General features: G+C 42.5%; 1 protein-coding gene across 1 annotated transcript in view; it reads right to left on the minus strand.

The window, feature by feature from the left end:
• cacna1g (calcium channel, voltage-dependent, T type, alpha 1G subunit) overlaps window positions 1–22,055 on the minus strand; it is a 149,987-nt gene that overhangs the window by 54,484 nt on the left and 73,448 nt on the right. The window contains exons 5-10 of the mRNA XM_062526293.1: window positions 17,816–17,975; window positions 16,663–16,948; window positions 14,054–14,146; window positions 13,047–13,825; window positions 12,157–12,544; window positions 258–409 (exon numbers count right to left, since the gene is read on the minus strand). Coding sequence (XP_062382277.1) covers window positions 258–409; window positions 12,157–12,544; window positions 13,047–13,825; window positions 14,054–14,146; window positions 16,663–16,948; window positions 17,816–17,975 — 1,858 coding nt within the window. The remainder of the gene's footprint in view (window positions 1–257; window positions 410–12,156; window positions 12,545–13,046; window positions 13,826–14,053; window positions 14,147–16,662; window positions 16,949–17,815; window positions 17,976–22,055) is intronic.

Below are 22,055 nucleotides of genomic sequence, written 5' to 3' on the forward strand. Positions count from 1 at the left end.
GTGTGAGCTCTCAAGTTAATGGACAATAATTATGTGCATGAATGTTACAGTATATAACAATACACGTAATACAAAATATGTGTCCATATGTGTCCAATTTTTTCATTTCATACAATATTTTCACCATTATGATACTTGCAATCAACGTGAAGAAAACTGGCATATGTGACATGCCCTGCTCTCTATATTTCTTACTTATGCACTTTTGAGTACAGTTTTTAAATATTGGACATGTAGACAAGAACAAAAAGACCTACCTAATAACTACAATGATGCCATCAAAGATGTTGTATGGGTTCTTGATGTATCCAAAGGGGCCATACACTAGGACTTTTAACAGCATCTCCAAGGCAAATAGGCTTGTGAAGACGATGTTACTTATTTCCAGGGCATTGGTGAATTCCTCCGGCTGGACAAAGAGAGTGGGGTTGAGATGGGGGTAACAGAAAACAAACAGTTATTTGAAAGCAGCAAACATAAGTTGTACCATAGCGCCACCCTGTATATAATTAGGCCTACATATCACCAAAACAAATGTCAACTCAGCAGATGGCAGATACTGAGGAGTCTGGTCGCTGCAGAGGCAAATCATCATCATCAGTGTAATGTAACGTACAGTAAATTCAGGCACTGAGTGATGATAACACACTAGTACTCACGGATAATGTATTGTCCTCCTGTCATGATCGTACGACCTGACAGGGCAAACAGGACCCTGGCCTATATGGCAAACCATCTAATCAAACCACACTCTTATCTGTCATATAATTTGTGGATATATACAGTATAATGGTATCTCTCCCAGTCAAAATGATGTTCTTAATAGCCAGAATGGCATCCGTATCCACAATGATATGACAGATAAGAGTGTGGTTTGATTAAACGTTAATGCAATGCATTTTGAACTAGTAATGGCACAGTAATGGTTTGTCCTGTAGGTCAAGAAAACAGCCAACGTCTGTTTTAACAATCAGAAGCATGGCAAATGATCAGTATTATAGGTGGGACATGGATTTCATGGCAGATGTCATGGAGCCAAAGGTTTATATACTGTAGGCCTACTTCAACACTGAGTCATGGCCGTTTTACCACCTTGAGCTTGTACAAGCCAAACTCTGTGTAGACCATTAGCCCAACCACATGTCACTCTGAGAGAGGCCACAGACACATAAAGAAGGACGTCTCTTGCTCAAAAGTAGTGAGGAAACTGAGCTCATCAAAGAATGGACACTTACAAAGACAGCAGACATTTAACTCTAAGAGTTTATTACTCTTGGCTAAGTAGTTTTGCATCAGTGCATCAGCCCATTTTGGGACTCAATAGCAGAAGCACAAGAATTCAGAATGCTAAAGGCAAAACAAGAACACAGGGATATGACTGTGGTTGAGTAGGCCTCAAAGAATGTAGAAATTGTTTGAACAGAAGCAATCCTCAGCGCTTGTATCTTGAAACTTCTGCATTAAAATGTGTTAAATAATAGAGGTTGGAAAATTCAAGTCAGGGAAAACAAAGCAGAGCTGTTGTGTTGCCAATGTACTGGTCGTGGTCAAATTGAACCAAACAAAATCAGTTGCATGTCAGTATGGTGGGTCATAGGTGTAAATGAACGGTATAATTATTATAAACTAGAAAAGGCAGGGACAGGTCATTCAATATACTAGAATGAAATCAATATACTATAATGAATGATCTGTCCATGACCTTTCCAGTTTATTCAGTGCATTTTGCTCAGTAGTAGTAATTAATCTTTCTAGACACCGATTAGCTACGTTTTAACATTTTGAACAGAGCCCTTTGGGTAATGATGTAATAAGGATATTCCGTCTGAAACATGTTGTAATTAGGACTTTCTACCCAACAGAACAGTGTAGTTGCAAGCTGTCAGTGCAAGGAGACAACTTACATCCTCATAACCCAATGACTATGGTCACCTCACCTACACTGAATAGCATTCTCAACATAACCCGGTCATGAACTTGACATGTACTGTACGCATTCACATAACTCAAGCCAATCAGATATAACTGGGTAATGTTGAATGTGCTGCTCTTTTTTCCCCAGTGACTTGACACGTGTTCCCACTCTAACCCCTATGATTAAAACACACCCATCTGTCTTTAACTGCTGTCAGGCTTCTCTTAATCTCCTCTCCGCTATCTGCCACTTCTAGTCTAGCGAGACCAACGACTAGATTTATGGCACTCTGCTTTCTGTGGTATTTTCTTGATCAGCAATTTGTTTGTATTGTCCCTCACTTGCGAGTCACTTCCCATAAAAATGCCTAAATATAAGTGATAAGCATCTATATTTTCAGTGCCCAAAAGCTGGCAGCACGGCACAAGTACTAAAGTACTAAATAAAGTGGGACAGCATGTGAAGTGCAAGTGAAATGGCCTGATGTTAATGCTGATTATTCACAAAATGCTCTACAGTATGTGGCTTTATGAGACTCCATAAAAAAAACTTTTCAAATATTAGATAAAGCTGTGAGGGTTACTGCCACATACTGCAACATCATGATTCATGGGTAGTCAGGACTACTGGACATGTAAGACATTATCATGGATTTTATTTTAGATATTAATTTGCAGATAATGCTTTATGAGTAGTGGGCACAGTGCAAAGGTATGACAGGCCTTACATATTGTGTATGTGTGTGTGATACACTTAAATGATTAATGAACAAGTCCAATGTTCTCATGTGAACTTTTCAAGAGACCTAAAAAAATTACATAAGCAATCATATCTTTGCTCGTCAATAGCAATCTGTGCATGATTTAATTTCTCAGTATCCAAAACTGAAGGTGGCTCCAGACAAGGCAGAAACATACATACTGTAGGTGACGCAAGAACATTATGCAAAAGGATGCGCAGTTCCATAGGCACAACATCAAATAATTTCACTTAAATGTGATGGATGTTAAAATCTCTATTGCAAACTAGAGGCCTTTGTGTGTTCAATCTTTGCTTTCTACAGCCTTTGTACTGTATGTGGAACATCATTTAACTTTGTCTTTCCTCAGGCTCCACCACATTGTCATTCTGTCTAAAACTTTGATTTGGGTCGGCATCTATGGCCCATACTAGATGACATATGCTAATATTTGCAAAAACTATCTCAAAGATACATTTGCTTTCATGGAAGTAAAGTCTACAGGGAAGTTGAGAGAGAGAAAATGGACGGAGGGCAAGGAGCACAAAGTTGATTAGCATCCATAATTGGCCTGCACTCTCCAGTTCCCAATCATATAGACAAAGTGGAGACTCTGTAATCAGGTTACATTTCTCGCCTTTAAAAACTTTTTTTGTGTTTTCCTCGGAATGCTCTCCTGGCAAGTAGAGGGGTTGGGGTGGAAGTGGCCCCACTCCAAGGAATGAGTAACGCATTCCCTGTATAATGACTATGAGCTTTCATTTCCACACAAAACACGGGTCAAGACATTATTTCCCTATTTGTTTGTGTTAGCTTCATATCTGCTGGGAAAAAGCTGCGATCCACTTTGAGTTAATAATCACGTTGTAGCGCTACTAACCACACATGCACATGCCTCGCTTGACCAGCGGCCTCTCAGATGTGTTACGCAATGCCTACAGTGTATACCTGGTTGAAATTTCATCCCTTTTCCTGATACCAAATCTTGCTAGTCACAGGAGAGGAACTCAGTATCCCCCTATCCCTCCATCTCTGTTCCGGACCAAGCTTATCAGAGCACCAGTCCCTCAGCCAAGCAGCAAGCCCTGCCAGCAGAATCCCAGCAATCTCAACTAAGTATCACGGGGCTCAGAGCCACAGCTCTACCCCTCTTACTACTTGTCAGGTCTTAGCGTCCCTTGATGCAAGCCAGAAATCTACCAATTTCATGGCAACAGTAACAATAACCACAACAACCTCTGATGAGTGCAAGGGCATGCATACAAGCAAAAAGGAGAACGATTTCATACTGTAAGTATGGTGACACAGGTCTGAAGTCAATATCACAAAGGGTCATTAAAAGAAGCAGCAAGGCTAAAGTCGTTAAGAGAGGAAAAACAGCACATTTCCTCTAAACAACACCAATAATGGCCTTATACAGCTAAAGAAACTGCTGATGTGGTTTACCTTGTGGGATAACTTTAAACTGTACTTTATACCTATAGCAATTTTGTCTTTCCCTCATACAGCCATCGGGACTGACAGAGTACACATTCAAAAATACATCCATAATGCATAAAGTGAAACACAGGAAGCTATCTAAGTCTCAAGTCACTCCATTATTTAGATCTGGCATTGGAATTAGCAAGACCAAGACCAACAAACAAACACCCATTGAAACAGTATTGTATTTTTTTGCGCAAAATAACGTGCCAACACCATATTTTTATGTGTTACAATCAAATTAATTATAGTCATTAATCTGAAATACCTCATAATTACAAACAGCCCAAGCATGTCTGATTAAAGAACAATTGTGCAAATAATTAGCCATTAGTGTGGGTCTGCGCTGCTGAGTGGAGCTCCGTGATTGGGCACAACATGTGAGTATGAGCGCTGCATGCTGATGAACTACAGCGCCTACTGAAAAGTCTTCATCCCCTTTGGATATTCCCCCTTTTATTGCTTTAATAAATGGAATCTTTTATCAATTTCATTTGGCCTTTTTTTAAAGCTAATTTACAAAAATCCGCTCTTTAATGTCAAAGTGAAAGCAGATTTCTACAAAGTAATGCTAATTATTCCACTGCTCGGTTGAGTTCCCCATTGTCCTGCGTTCTATAAGGTGTGCATTAACTTTAGTCAGAGCCATATAGATACATATCTATCTATATGGCTCTGACTTTAGTTATACAACAGTTAGGTCCGGTCGAACGATTTAGCAATATCTGATTGGACGAGACGCGTTCTATCAGTGGTGATATTAACCGATATCACCACTGGTGACTCAGAGCAGTTGCGACAACTCCATTGACGCTAATGTTCCATATTTTCTCTTCCCGGAAGTTAGGATCGAACACTCGTTAACAGACAGTAAAAGACGGTTATTTTATGATTCTAACGAACAGTCAAAATCGCTTCCGGGAACTATTTGAACCAGATTTGAACTACTTGAAGTTACACAAACCACGTCACAAACCGAATTTTCTGTACCCGGGTTGTCGCAACTCTCTCTTTATATGGCTCTGTGGTGACTCTTCACAGCTAATAATCACTCCGCGACGTTGATTCTTCGCTTTGATTTAACCAGAGACGGCATTCCATGTTCTTTGACTTAGCAGTTGCATAGCAACCACAAGCGTTCTGAGCTAGGCCTACTTCGCATAGCGGAGGAACTGGGCTAAATAAAACGATGGCAAATAATAATTATCCTTCCTAAAAATGCACTCGGGTATCTTTTTTTTGTTGGCTATGGAACTGTTGTATAAAAGCATTATCGCACTCGTGGTCGTGGTGTTGTTGGCCAATATCGCCACGGCTGTAGTTACCTACTAGCCTGATTACCATCGACTTTCAAAGGCTCTGCGAGACTTTAGTCTGACCAACAGCCTGTGCTAACACGGTTTCTTGCCAGCGCTGGTTGACCCGCCTCCTTTAAGTGCCTCGATTTGCTACTGGTAGATGTCAGAAAGCGGATTGCCGAGTTTAAACCAATAACAACACTCTTTCCTCTGCCTTGAACACGCTTCTACCCAGAGCCGTTGGAGCTGCTCAAAGTTGATTGGTTCTCGACCAAAGGGGGCAGTTCCGCAGATTTCGGGAACTCAGAAATCCTTCTCAATGAGCAGTTGACCAGACTTTTTTTTTTTTTTTTTTTTTTTGAAGAGCAGTTGACCAGACCAGCAGCAAAAGCCTGAAGGCGTTGCGTCACTGGGAGGGCGTGCCAGGCTAGTTACCTACGGCACTCAGCCTTCGGCTTCGTGCCTGCGGCGAACCACAGCCGTGGCGATATTGGCCAACAACACCACTCCCACTCGTGCTATAATGCTTAAATATACGCACGGCTATGAAGTAGTTCCATTGTTTTTGACCGTATCACACTTGAATATTAATTCGGCAAACTCGTCACGTTACATACAAGCTGTAAAATACAGACGTTCAGATCATAGTAACGTTTAGCATATGACAGAGGTGTCATTTAGCTAGTTGGGTGGCAGTAGGCTAAGAAAAATAGCAATCTTTCAAAGTTAACGTTCATCAGAATCCTGGGATATGCCAGCTTGACAACGGGAGATTAGAACTAACGACTGGCTTTTGGCCATAGCAACCATCCATTTAGAACTAGTAACCACAGTTTGAGAAATTGGTTGAAATGTGTCTGGGAAAAGTAGTTCTACAAACAGTTCTAGCGATTAAAACATTTAAATTAGCACTGGAAACGAACACAATTAAGTGGCAACAGTGGAATAAGCGGGATAATGGACTTCACGCCGTGCGGTTATGTAGGCCTAAGGGATAATGTATAGAACGCCGGTCATTATCGGAAAATAATTCCCGACAGGATGAACTGAACCCCGACGCGCAGCGGAGGGGTTTTGCTTCGTCCTGAAGGGAATTATTTTCAGATAATGACCGGCGTTCTATACATTATCGCGCTTATTATACGGCTACTTGCCAAAACGAGAAAATAAACTTATCTCAATGTCTTTAGCAATGACTTGGCTACCGTTTCGTGGCTTCCGCAACAACTAGCGGAGTGAACCTGTTGCCATTGGCAGCGGTCATTATACCTTCGGAGCGGTCATTATGCAAATATAACGGACCGGTAGAACGTTGAGAGGCCCATTCAAAGTGAATGGGAGCTCCCTCAACATTCTAGAGAGCCGTATAATAATCAAAGTTAATGCACTTTTCTAGACGGAACGTCCCTCCGCTTCGCGTCGGGCCGTATCACCGTCTAGAACGTGCATTAACTTTGAATAACCGCACGGCGTGTCGTCCATTATCCCGTACGTAACAATAAGTTACATTTGACATTGTACCTTCCACAAACCCAAGGTCACTTTACATGGCTAACAGTAAACAGTAGAGGGGGGAGGGGAATGCAAGGGACTGCTGAAGACAAGTGGGAGCAGGATGGGAAGAGTGGGCTCAGGAGTTCAGCTCAGTGAGGTGGAGGGGACTCCTAGGGTTGTGGAGGGCTTTTCAGGTGAGATCTTGAACTTGATATGGGGCTGGACTGCCCGCTAATGTATCTCGTATAAGTTGTTGTATAAACATGAATCCCTCTGTATTTCAACCATTACATCACCTAACATGCATCATGATGCAACATCATTCAATATACCCAGCTGGGAGCATAGATGGCACAACGGATATCATTTTTACATATTATTTATGATGCAAATGCTTTTTTTTTACAAGCAGCATTTTGTGTGGCACTGACTTTAATATTTTTCTTTACAGCTATGTATTTCCTGATGGATTACTTTGAATTAAGGATTTTCTAATTAAATTCAGTAGGCCAGACTGGTCTACTTTGCTCAAACAAATAAGATTCCATCTACATTTATTTATTTTACATGTATTCACTTAAGTCAATTATATTATGGGGGCTGTCCTCAGAACAACTCGGGGTTAAGTGTCTTGCTCGAGGGCACAATGTTGGAAGCCAAGGTGGTTGGTGGTGAACCCACAACTCGTCAGGCTACTGCATGCTAGCCCAGCTCCTCACCCACCCCATCTCAATAGAAGTTGGTAGCCTTGGACTCTCCTTTGGCTTTCTGGTGTTGATTTTATCAGATGTGTTTTAAGTCCACTTTCATGTTAAGCTCCCCTTTTATTGAAACTGCAAACCTCATGCAAACTCCTTAACTCCAGCTCTTGGCTTTTGAAGTCATCTTACTCACACTTATTTGAAATGATCATTATTAACAAAACATATGTGATGATTTATATAAAATTCTAGAACCATCCACAACTTCCTCATAGTGGATACCTTTTTTGAAAACAAAAATAAATAAAATGAAAATACACAACTGAGATGGGGAGCAGTTAGTAAAAGCACTGTTTAATGAGACCTTAGAGACAGCATACAAACCTACTGGAATTTTACATAGAACAGGCACAATTAGGCTGGCTGGCATCAGATTTTACTAGTTCAGAGACTAGGTCAAAGAATCTAAGTAACCTTGCTAGTCCAAATTCCTCTTTTTTTAGGTGGTTCTCAATAATAATAAAAGAAGCCAGTGCATGCTGCCAGATTTGTCATAGATGGACTTTTCTTTCCTTGAGGATTTAAAAAATACTTTTCTGAGTCGGCGGGGGATGTGTGTGTGTGTGTGTGTGCGCGCGCATGCGAACAAAGGTGCTTTTTAACATGCTTTAGCTGCATGCAGTGGTAATTTTATCCAGCATAAACCACAACTATTTTGTAACCATAAGAACATCATAATCGGTATTTCATATACTTGCCATGACAATGTGCCCACTCTGCATACTCTGCATTTGTGCCCACCGTGAACATGCATAATGTCGCCTCTCTACCACAACTGGAGGCTGATGCTGATCCTGATCCTCAGAACTCACTCAACACATGCTGATGTGCTATGTGTGCTTTTTCATCTTCAACTCTCACATCAACAGAACTGCCCATCATCTTATACCCTTTTATATTCACACGACACACAGAAATAATAACAAAATGTTAAATAACACATGGCCTCTGTCTGCTTTTGACATGGCCGCATGGTTTCTCTTCAAACATTCAACTCAGCAGTTTTTGTCCCCAAGTGGACCCAGCCATTTGTGCCGTAACACTGCTCTCTTTGGAAATCAGAAAGGTCACCCATTTTGACATATACTGGAGCACAGGGCCCGGCTTCCCGATAGTGATGAATCTTGAGGGGGGTCCCTTTCTCAGGAACTGCAACCTATTACTCAACAGGACTTAATCGCTAGAACCTGTCATCCAATCGAAACTCTTCAAAATCATGCCAAACGGCTGATAGATTTGTACGTCCTACGGCGGCCAGCCCCAGGCTGAGGCTATAAAGCCCCCTGACGCACATCCATCCCTCTTGGCGTCCCGTATGGAGCTCCTCTAGTGAAAGCGTCTTGTGCTGGCCCGGTGGCCTCATGTCTCCAGCACAGGGAGAGGAAATGCTCGGCACACTGGGAAAGCACTGTGACAGGAGCGCTGGGAGACGCTGGCACCAGGATGTGTCATTGTTATTTGGGGAATACTTCGGCACGGCGGTTCCTCTTTCCGGATATGCACAGGGAGCTGATGAAATTCTGTGGTAATTCCTTTTTTCCCCACGTTCCCCAATCCCATGGCTTCCATGGCTACATGGATGTCAAGCGAGCTAGAAAAGCTAGGTCATCTAGACTTTCCACCTTTGGTGGTTAGTGACCTGACCCCGCAACTCGGGGAGGAAGCCCACTCTGCCTCCTCGTGTAGGGAAACAGCAGACTGTGCTAGCAGACAAAGCGTCCAGTATCTTGCCGTGGGCCAGGCGCCTATGAGGTGAACACGTAGGCTGTTTTCGCCAGTGCTACCAGTCAAAGCTACTCACTGAGCCTGCCCAACTGCCAAGAGACTGGGACTCACTGCACAGCACATTGTGGCAGCTTTGATGGTGTCACGATGCTACTTGTGGCTTTCTCTCTCATGCCCCTCAGTAGCAGGGAGCAGCCCTCTCCTGGATGCTCCAGTGAGCCCAAAGGGAATTTCTGGTGAGGCAGTTGAGGCCCTCATGACAGCCACATTCAAAGTGGAGATGAAGAACTGCGAGGCATCTCAAGCCTGGAGTCCACGTTCAACGCAGCTGCCGAGTGCTCAGTGCCCCTTCCACGTGAACACACACACAGAGGCTCCAGCATGCCAGAGAGGGAAGCCCACTCTCCTGCCCCCAAAGTCCACAGCGCTGTCTTCCTCTCCCGTGGCACTAAAGGGGGAGAGAGCGTGCAGCTCGTCTTTTCCGACTCTATCAGCCAACGAGGCGGCATAGTGCATAGTCCCCGGGTTCTGCGAACTGCAGAACAGTATTTGAGTTGGCGGTGCAGAAAGATCTGAACATGTTTTACAGGAAGAAAATAGACTCTGTCCTACTAAAAGGAGCTATTCAAATGGTGCCGCACAAAGAGTTCACAACCACCTGGACAACAGGATTGTGCAGCGGCGTGACAGTGAATGGGCGTTCATCCCTGGCTCAGGTCCCACATATACAGTATGTGCTGGAGCGCTACACTATCCTGTTGGTCAATTTCTGTGTTTCCAATGCTGAGGAGGAGACATGTGTCAGGACAGAGTGGATGACCACAAGGTGGTTACCCGAGAAACACAGGGATCTGATATGGGCTGCTTTTCAAATCAGATGTAGGCTATACATAAAAATATATAATACATATAAAAAAATATAATACAAAAATGATAAGCAGAACTACAGTAGGCTTAAAGCCCTGCAAAGTAACTGCAGCCCAAATCTAACTTGCTGTAGCATCTCTATGCAGTCAAACACAAGAGGTCCCTGGTATTCCTCCTGAGAAAACTCTGAAGGGATATGCTGGCACTGGGTATCACCAGGAAGTAATATGGTATGCATAAGGTGCACAGCCTTCAGTTGAAATTCTTTGCACTGCACGCACTGCACGCACGCACGCACGCACGCACGCACGCACGCACGCACGCACGCACGCACACTCTCTCTCCACTCTTTTACCCCACACCTTCCAGTACAAATGGCTGATATTACAAATGCTTGTACATTACTCTTTAATAGGTTCCACTACATTACCCTTGAATATGCTCTGGTGTGTGCGTATACGGTGCTGCGCTGTAAACACAGCGCAGCGTATGGCTGACTGCTGTTTGTTGCATCAGTGCATCAGCTCAGCTCTTTCACACAATCCTGTTCCCTACAGCTCCCTCTCCAGCCGGCCAGCCATGATTACTCTTACGTACTGATTGAGGGTAATGGAAAACACACAGCCCCAAGTTCTATCTATTCTTTGCCATGACACATTGTGATGATAATGTACAATTTGACCAGCAGCTGGTGACTGTAGAACACAGCAAAAGCCAGTGAATCTCTATTGCTTTCTGTGGCCTCCTTGAAGCTAATACTTTGTGTGGAAGAAAGACAAAAGGGTACATTTCCCCTGCAGTCCACGCAGGCCATGTTGTCACCACGAATCCCATCTCAGAGAAGGAATGAATCATAATCACAGACATGAGATTTTCAGGTTCAGAAGGTTGGTGTAGGTGGTGTTATGAGTTATGAGCTGCTGGAAGTGTTCAATAGCAGTCATACATTATAATGACATAGCTATTGTTGTTCCACTTCACAAGGAACTGACACACACACTAGGAAGCTCATCATCCTCTATCCGTGTCACAGCTCATTAGCTTATGAGAGATGAACTACCTGCATCTATGAGTTCAATCCTCAGACTCCACAGCGCTTTCTCCTTGGCTAAAATAGATTTAGATTTTAATTTAATGAGAAATATTAATTTTCTTTATGACAGCATTACCGATGACTATAGTGCGCATACACCAAGGATCACTCGACCAACACCGACACCCATATCCCACTACACATGTACAATATGTCCACACGCATAGACTACTGAATATTCCTCGTTTTATTTAAGACCCAATAACAGTGTAATACAATTATGGCCTCGGTTATGTTGTGTGTGTGTGCCTGAAATCATGTTTTCAATATTGAAAGCTTTGATTAAAGTATCCCTCCTCCACAAATGAGAGAATAAACGGACTCACAGACTGAATAATAACATGAGCAACATATGGGAGGACACCCCGGCACATCAAACCCTGGAGTCCTAATCAGAGTCTTGATTTTGCAGCCCACATGAAAATACCCACAACTGCATACTTGCATACATTCCACTGCTGATAAGCATACAGTACATGTGCTTTAAATACGAACTCCAGGTTTGATTTATCAAAGGGATGAGTGGGATGGACACTCTCACAACAGCGGGGTGACACACAGCACTGACCAAATTCATACCAAGAGAAACGTCATGCATTTTCAAAAAGTCTGCCTTTACCACACTGATATTTTAGGAGAATCAATAAAAGGCAGGGTCACAGGCTTGGGTTTTGGAGAAATGCCATCATAAAATTAGTTATGACCCAGTAAAATCAGAAACCTTGGTGCATTGTTCCGATGGTTTTGGCGAGGTGTTATTTAAGAAATAAACGGCTTCTTACCTGTTCGTGATATTCAATGCCCATGCTGAGTGTGTTGATAAGGATGGCAATCATGATACCGCGACCAAAGTACTTGCTGTCAACAATCTTGCGGAACGTATCACACACAAGTCTCCAGAAGCGAATAACCTTCGCTGTCCGAGCACCGAGAGTCATCTTGTTTTTCTTGGTGGGATCGCGGCGATCGCGGTAGTGGGCATCCTGAGTGAACTCATAGACTCCCTCGCTGTCTGAGTCAGCCGTCTCATTGGCCTCCGTCCCCTCGGAGTCATTGGCCTTCATGCAGTAGGGGCAGCTCTTGGGGTCAAAGGCCAGCGTAGTGTCTAGAGTACTGCTGCAGCTTATCGTGGAGGACCTGCTGAGCAGAGCTGAAATACAAAGGATGATACTCACAAGTGTTGACAGCTTAAGAGATCATTATAACAAGAAACCTCACATTTACACAAGGGCATCTAATGTGATAACATACTAATAATTAATTAATTCATTCATTCATAAATTAATTCATTAATTAATGTCTACATGTACCACTACTATTACTACTAAAAAGAATAATAATCATATTATTATTATTATTATTATTATTATCATTAATACTACTACTACTATTATTATCATCATCATCATCATAATCATCATCATCATCATCATCATCATCATCATCATCATCATCATCATCATCATCATCATCATAATAATAATAATACCTATTGCTACAATTCAGCATTGTTTAATATCTAATTATACTGATACGCTATCGTTTGCATACCCTCTTATTCCCTGACGGAAGTCATTAGTACAATATTTCAACCAATTGCAGTTTGGCTATGGCCATTATGAAGTGTACAAATCATTAGACTAATTTCCTTCCTGTGCATTGGTGGGCCCACTCACCTGGGGCTATGTGTGTGTCCACCAGGCCCTGAGATGTGCTTTTGGGAGGCGGCGGGATGTTGAGGTTGGTAAAGATGCTGTCCATGCAGCTTCCCCCCTCTCCAGCTGCATTCTCACAGAAAGACCTCTGCCGGCGCTGCTCCAAGAGAAAGGAGCTCTGGAGAGTGGGATAGTTCTTGTGTGCTGGCCCAGCAAATGGCACTGAATTTCTCTTATAAGCCTGGAGGGCCATGGAGGTTGAAGGGGTGCAGTGAAGCGACAGATCTGGCGCCCCCCCGGCGGCGATGCTGGCAGACACCGAGGTATCGGGCAGCATGAGGGAGCCGATGCGCGAGCGCCGACTGCCCGCCCCCGTCTCAGGATCCCTGTCCGTGCCGCGCAGGACACTGCCGTTGCCCAGGTGGTAGTGGTGGTGGTGGTGGTGGTGCATCAGGTGGTGAATCGACGCCCGTTTCTGCTGTTGCTGTTTTTGCCGGCGCCGCTTCTGGGACGTCTGCTCCAAGACTGGTGAGGCGCGCACGCTCAGGCCGGCCTGGCGCGCTGCGACCCGAACGAGGTGGCACAGCTGCCGGCCGGTCTTGCGAACTACGTGCACCAGGTACTTGAGCAACTCGTCGTAGCAGCTGCCCGGCTCCGAGAAGCTGGCCAGCGTGCTGGCGTTGGACAGGAAGCGCACGCGCTGCTCCTTCATCAGCTGACTCTCACGCTGCTTGGTCTCAGAGAACTGGGTGGCAATGACGACTAGGCAGAGATTAATCATGAAGAAGGAGCCCACCTGCACACACAAGAGAGGAGACAGAAGAAGAACAGAAGAAAACACACACACTTGAAGTTTTTTTTTATTGCATTTCTTTATTACATGCAACAAATAACTTAGCCCAACTGAATGAAGATTGAAGATTGCAAAGGACTTTTATATAGAAGGGATTTCAGTGACAGTCTAGCTGTACAACTATTCTCTGGATGCTGAATAACATTTTTGGAAGCTGTGACGGTAACTTACGATGATGAGGAGAATGAAGTAGATGAAATTGTAGAAAGAGTGGGAATCCATCACAAAGTACATAATGTCAACCCATCCTTCCAGAGTAATAACCTGCAATCAGATATCAGAATACATTTTCAGCCACTGACTTTAGAAACACACTTGGAGGTTTGAACTCCAGAAGAGTTCAATTAAGTACATATCAGGAGCATCTTGATATCAGGATTTCACTAAATACACTGACGGCTCTAGTATTGCTTCTTTCAGCTCTTCAGTATTGTTTGACGAATGCAAAAATGTGTGTTGTGCACAAGACAAGACAAGTAATCCACACATCAATGGCACAACATATATTTTAACAGAAAGGGTCATATATGGGACTTGAATCTGAATTACATGTAGCACAGGATACCAAACTGCTGACATTCAATATGGATACTGGGTAAAAGATTCATTATTCTATCATCCATCATTACTGTGTAGACAGCACACTGTTTCTAATATGTTAAAAATCAAACAATTACATGCTTTTTCAACAATTTAATATTACATATAGATGAGTTAACGGTTGTTGGAGTATGACCTACAGATTGTTTTTTTCTGTGACTGTTGATTACATGATTACATAAATGCTACTCATTAGCATTCTCTTGCTACACATGAGGTGTTTGTGGCCCATTTGGGGGGCTTAATGGCTTATCTGTGGAATGTAATGGTAAGTGCAGTACCTGCTCCTAATCACCTCCTCAAGCCCATGCCTTAAATCTGACCCTCCAAGTCTTACTTCACTGTCTGTTGTGCCATCATCATTCACCAACCTCTGTTTACCAGCTGTTGACTATTATCTGATCATCCATTCTTTAGATTTGGACTCAGGACACTATCCACCAATGCACAGGGATCTGGGGGAGCTGGTTCAGTTCACGTACAAATGCAACTCTAAATCTAGATGATCGTATTTTCTCACACTTATCAATGGCTCTTCAAGCTAAACAGCATGTTGGCATTATAAAATGAATGCCCATAAGTTGTCAATATGTCAAGATGTAACATTTGTATAAAGACTATTAAAATGTTAAAAACATTCCCACAGGTATACTGTATGCCCACTTCCTGGAACAGAACTCCAATTATCATAGCAAATAATAGCCTGTTTTAACATGGCCTTTAAACGGCCATATTTCCAGAGGCTTCTAAAAATATAGAACTTGCCAGAACTCAGCTAAACTCAAGACATACTCATAAATTAAAGCATAAGTCGAGTTCTGTTCTGGGGATGCCTCAGCTGCCTACATCTTTGTAGTATTTTCTCCGGATCAATGTAAGTTCCCTGCATACACAGATAATCTTTGCACATTCCCCTTAGGGTGTATCATGATCGTGGTCCTGGCCAGAGATCTATCCATGCACAAAATAGTGAAAACACATTCTCTAAACACCAGTCATGACTCATGATAAGGATTATGGCATCTGTTTTGGTGTTATTCTAGGACATGTCAGCGCTCAACAGAATAATGCTACATGATCTGAACATATTATGGAAGAATCTGAGATAATTGAAAAATCCCAAGGTGGAACCACTCAGGATTGAACTCAGGATTTCCAGCCGCTTTAAAGCATTTTTAATTATAGGAGCCATTGGACAGGAGAATGGCACACTTTTACTATTATGTCCACCACGCATGGCAGGTGCTTAGTACTCCACCGATTTATGACTTTGTCTTTAACCATCAATATGAAAAACCTGAGCCAATGAGGCCCCCCTGGGCCCCATGTAATTGAATTTCAAATGAATTGTAGAAGAACACAGTGTGTGTTTGTGTTTGCAAATTAAAATGTCATCCATCCAAGAAGAAATGGTCTTTCTGGAAACTTATATTTCATAACAGTCCTATTTGGAATCTGATTATTCCACACTTGGTCAGTTGATGCAAATAAAATAATAAATTGCAAAAGTTCCCCACTAACAGCACTCTGTGCTAATGGCACTAACTGCATCTGACATCTCCCATGCCTCCACTGCCGCCCCACTGGCTCTTTCCAAAAAGAATGGACTCCTGCTGATGATAAAGCCTTTACAGGCAGCACTTCAGCCAGATTAATGTGAAACCTTCCATAAGCACCTTTATAAACCTAAGTTGTATTTCATCAAGCAAGACAGCAAGATAAACAACAGTGTCATTGCCACAAAAAGACAAGGACAGGGCCCATGGCACAAGAGAAAGGAGAACAAACTGTGAGAGACTACTAATTCTACTACACTACACAGCACACATTTGATATTGTTAAAGAATGGAGTGGAGTTTCTAGGGCCTGTGTCCACCAAACACGTTTTTTGCTTTAGCGTCGTCTATTTCCTTTACAAACCTTATGAAGTTCAGTGTTTACAGTGCTCAGTGCCCACAGCAAAATAAAAAATTCCCCGCTGTGCTCTGGGAGCTTCGAGTTGATAACTATTTCACTTTAAGAAAAGCGCAGGGCTCGTCAATGTCTTCTCGCAAAACATTCTATTGGACACAGGCCCTTAGTGAGGCACTCGTGCTGAGATGGGCTGATCCTAATATACTGTTTTGACTAACTGAAGCCTGATTGAAGGACAGCAGGACTAACCAGACAAATGAGCTCACCTGAAAGATGGCAATCCATGCATAGCCAATGTTGTCAAAGTTGATGGCATCCTTAAAAGGGTTGTGCTTGCCAGCAGAGCAGTTGGTGTAGTACTGATTCCAGTTGACACAGGTGGTGTTGTCAGTTTCGTTGACTGCTGTCATGTCCAGGGTGCACTGCAGCTCTTCCTTGTACAGGTTGGGTATAACGTTGCAGAGAAGCATGCCATTCTCCTTTGGCTGGGAGCAGATAAATGGACTCTCATCGTCGTTTTCAGTTCGATAGAATTTATCCACGCCCAGTGGTCTATATTTGGAAAGACAGCAGCCCTTTAGATTCAGTCAAAACAATTTCACGCTCACTGTTCATTTGACGTTGCAGTCAGACCTTTTTGCAGAACTAGATGATTTTGTTCTGTGGTAATCTCAGGACATAACCTACTTCATTCCAAATTCACGCAAGGTGACTTGCAGGCCACACCACTTGCACTCAACTCAGGTATGAATCTGTTCCTGGGCTAGCATTCTTACAAGCAAAGGCCCCTGTTTTCAGAGTGTCCCTATATGAGATTAGTGAAAACAAACATGTCCACCCTCCTCATCTTATTATTATTTGAGGGTTTGACGTCAACACCTTGCAGATTTGTCAACACAAATCAGCCTCAGGACATGAGGAGGAAATGCAACAGAAAGCATTGGCTGGGATTGTTTACTGTAACTCTCATCTTTTCTTCACTTCATGTTCATGAAAAAGTGAGCTAAGGACTTCTACTCTAAGCACACAGCCAGGCTTTTGCGGGTGCTTTCTCCTCCTGACTCATACATTCTAATCTTCTCATCCTCAACGATGTTTACAGTCTACTCCAAACTCTGCATGCTTTTGGGTTGCGTCACATTGCACTGTATTCTCCAAAAGAACACAGCTGAAGAGCTATGCGTTACCAAGCAAAATATCTGCTTTCTGTCAGTAGCGAAAAAACCCCAGCACATCCTGTCTATTATTCAGAAACATAATGAGGACGAACATTTCTCATTAACGGCCCCAACAATCCATCACGCTTCTGCTTGCTCTCTCTGTGCTGATCCTAGAACATGTTAAACTCGAGCGCTCTCAGATGAGTTTTCTATGCCATGCTCAGATGCTTTGGCTTGATGTCCACCGCGCTGTACTCACAAACTGAAGTTCTCAGGCACGAAGCAGCGGTTGCGCAGCAGTCCGGCCCAGAGCTGCACTCCGACGATGCCAAAGATGAAGAAGACAAAGAAGCAGAGCAGGAGCACATTCCCCAGCATGGGGAGAGTGTCCAGGAGCAGGGTCACCAGGATCCGCATGCCTGGGAAGGGAACACTGCCGTGTTAGAACAGTACATGTGCGCATACACACAGGCGCACACACACACACACACACACACACACACACACACACACACACACACACACACACACACACACACACACACACACACACACACATTACTGTACATTAAAGACATAGACATTGGCTTGGCAAAGGCAATTCTTGTGAAATGTTGTTATTATGATCCACTGTGAAATAACCTAGTAGAATGTCTCAAAAGGAACATTGAGAATTCTAGGCTAATGCAGCAGGTTCAATGTTGTGGTCTACAAAATAGACTAAATCTATCTATGTGAGGACTCTCTTTCTGTACTGTATGTCTGCTTGAGTGTGCTTAGCTGACTTTGGCCTAAACAACATGACTACTGACTGCAGCTGTGGTGTCCTTTGAGTGGGCATGGGTTTGTTTTGTACATGCCGTAGTTGCCCTGAAAGCAAACTTAAAAAGACTAAATTGCCTTCCAAAACCATAATTTAAAATCATCTGCTTTGTAGCATGAATATTTAATACATTTGGTTGGCACAGGTTTGCTTATAACTGAATATAGCCATTGGACACACGCACACGTACATGCACGCACACGCACACACACGCACACACACGCACACGCACACGCACACGCACACGCACACGCACGTACGCACATGCACACGCACACACCCACACACACACACACACACACAGCTAAAGGAGCAAATCCCAATTTATTCATCTGACAAAAAGGTGTATTGGATTAAAATCATGGCCTACATCTTTAACTGCTACAAACATGCAGGTCCTTGAGATTAAATTAAAAATAAAGTTTTAGTTTTAGTTACCTTTGCTTCCTATATTATAGAAAACTTGATTTCCATCTAATCATACACATCAATGTGCACCTGAGCTTTCTGATCAGGGGGTAATAATCAATAAAAAGTCCAATTCTCTCACACATTGTGGGTCAGTGGTTTGACCTGATAGAGTGGCAGGTTTGACCCAGCACATACTTTGGTTCGTTTTTTTCCCACACCACTGTACACAGAGTTACTGCTATTCTAAAACAGGTATTTATATCTACTTATATCATGAAAAAGGTGACTCCAGTCAAAATATTTATGTTTTAATGGAGATATTTCTGGTGGGTCACCGGGTGGAGCAGTTTAATACCCACAGTCATGCCCCTTGTAATAAAAAATTAAATTGGTTGTCGTATGCACATTTTGAAATGGGAAATGGAAACCAGTGATAAGAATGAGGCATGGCCAGAAATCTAAAATATGGCAATGACTTTAAGAAATAAAAAAGTAATTGCCATCTTTGACTTAGCAAACACCTTTCCCATTGGGAACTAGCCAAACATATCCACTCAAGATCAAAGCTGTAGTGATTGCTTTTACAGTTGGAAATGTAACTTGCCAATAGCTATATCACAAGATTGACCCGTTTATTGGATGAGTATTAGTAGTTGCATCTCTCAGTCTGGTTGTTGTGGTAGTACTGTATGCTATAGTTGTGTTGTGTTGCGTTGTGCTGTGCTCTCTCTCTCTGACTCGTCTCTTTGATCCTCTCTCTCTCCCCTTTCAGCTGGCCTTTGGGTCTACTGGAACCAGGTGTGCTCGTTTGGAATTCTCTTTCACCATCGATGTGTTGTGAACAAGGTTGGAGACGACAACCTGATGGAGACCTTTTCATACACATGTTCCCTCCCCTGCACAAGGCTTTTCTGATGATTATATGTTTGGGCACAAACATTTCTATTGTACTTGCTGTAGTGGCGGTTGTGCTTAGAGTGTGTTGAACAGTACACTACAGTCTGGCTCAGTTTGCTCTTTTTCTGATGCATCATTTGGGTTGCGTTCAAGTTCGCTGACTGCCATTATGAAGCTCAAACCTCAAATCACATTAAGGAAACAACACTTGAGACTTCAACAAAAGCAAGAGAACAAAGAGTCCACACACAGTTCTTTGGATCTTTTCTTAGTATTTCAAAGAACCCTGTAATGACCTTTGTGTTTTTACATTGTTGCAATGTCCCCACTGGCCCCAATGCTTCTCCACACTGATGTTCTCCTGTTTGTAGTTAGCTAGGGATTGATTTCAGCTTTTCTGGTGTATTTGAAGAGTTTGGTTCCAAAAATCTATCTAAATGAAGACAAACTCATTTTCATCAATCAATATTTTTTTGTTCTTTTCCAAGTAATTTCAGTGGAACTTTAATTTGGTTATTGTTATTTGGTTTATCTTTATTCAATCAAAACAAAACAACATTAATGACATGACTTATTAATGATCTAGTTACTAAGTAGCTAAGTACTAAGATCTAGATATAAGGTACTACTACACTATACTTCCTGTACATCATTAGCACTTGTAAGACTTGTTAAGTAATTTGACTACTATTTGACGAATCCAAAGGCTGAATTACTTTTCCTCCGATTGAAATTGTTTACCTTATATTTGGGGCGTGTTTGGTTTTGTCATATAATCACAAGCCATGTATGTCCTGATGGACAAAATAGAAGATTTTAGCATATTTAATCCCCAGATTTCTGTGATAAAAAACACAACCAGGAAGACAGACTACTCTTTCTATTATGAATGATCTTGTTTGCCAATGTTGAAAAATCTTCATGACGTTACTCCCCAGACAGATGAGCCTGTCCCCATTTAATCTATGATGGAGCCTCAAGGGATTCCCTTTGGAACTCTACACACATCAATATCCTCTCAAGTCATTTCAGCTGCTCACCTTTGATCTAGGCTCATTGTCTTGGCTTATTGCTATCACCCTGGTTGTTATGAGTGAGAAGTGGATAATGATCCCAACAGTTTTAGGGAAATGCTTTAGGGGAATTGCTCTGCTGTGCTAAAGCAGTTTTTAATATCTCTTAGTCATAACTATTTTCCATTTCAAAAGCTAACTTAACTCTGCTCTGTCTATATAGCATTCATAACCAAAGCAGATCATTATGCAATGCATTGGCCTCCTCCCTCACCCCTGTATTTCTCATAATATGAAATAGCAATTACGATGAAATGCTCAATCTTCTACTAATTCAATAATATTGAAAAAGGCTCTGATGAACAATGGGACAAAGCCGAGCTTATTAGACAGAGTTGGTCAAATGTGAGGCCATATACCTCTATAATAAACATTATTGATCCATAGACTTCCACTGCTCAGGCTCTCTATCAATCTCAGTTCTTTCAGGTTGACTGCCCATGCTTATAGCAACATCCCCCTTTCATGTTTCATTCTATTCAGCAAACCTGTATAGGCTGTTTTACTTTACAAATGCATGAACTAACTGGCCCTATTCACTCTTTCCGTTTTACTGTCATGGTTTGCCATTCTCTCATGTTTTCAAGCATTTTCCACTCTCATTCCATCTCCCCTCCCATCTCCTTATCATAGCCACAACTCTGTAATGCTTTACATACTAATCATGTCTCGGATACACAGCCTCCCCGACCCACGATTCCTCTCTGCAAAGGCCACTCCAATTACTTCAGGGGCACACAAGACCATCATCATTTCATCACCCTTGGTTTTCAGTGGCCATGACATCACTTTATCATTCGAAACAACAAGGTAATCAAGCAGGTGGGCACAGAACTGTTCAATTAACCTCCAGCTGTCCTACAAGGTAGCATCTTCACACATTAGCATCCACATGCCAAGCAAATCCATTATGTAAGTGTAAACAGAACCGTAAACGGAAAATACAGAATACTGCAAGAAATCTACTATATTGTAATAATAATATATTGTAAGCATGTTTCCCAACTGGGAAATACTATGCAAAATTGAATTGTAGAGGCAATAGACACCACCATTGTAAAAAGCTCATGTTCACTGGGGCCCAGGAGTTCATTTTCCTGTTTGGGTCAGCTCTTGTAAAAGCGGATGTAGTGGTTTTTTACTGGAAATGTGATCTCTAGTAATCGAGTCAAAGGTAGGGCAAAGCAGTGTCTAGGGACTTAATGTAAAATTGCACTGCAGCACAAACAGGGAATAACTACAGACGAACACAAGTCACAAAATTGCTCTCATCAAAAATCTCGGCTAAATCGAAT

Source organism: Sardina pilchardus, chromosome 22 (assembly GCF_963854185.1).
Source record: "Sardina pilchardus chromosome 22, fSarPil1.1, whole genome shotgun sequence".
Taxonomy (NCBI): Eukaryota; Metazoa; Chordata; class Actinopteri; order Clupeiformes; family Clupeidae; genus Sardina; species Sardina pilchardus.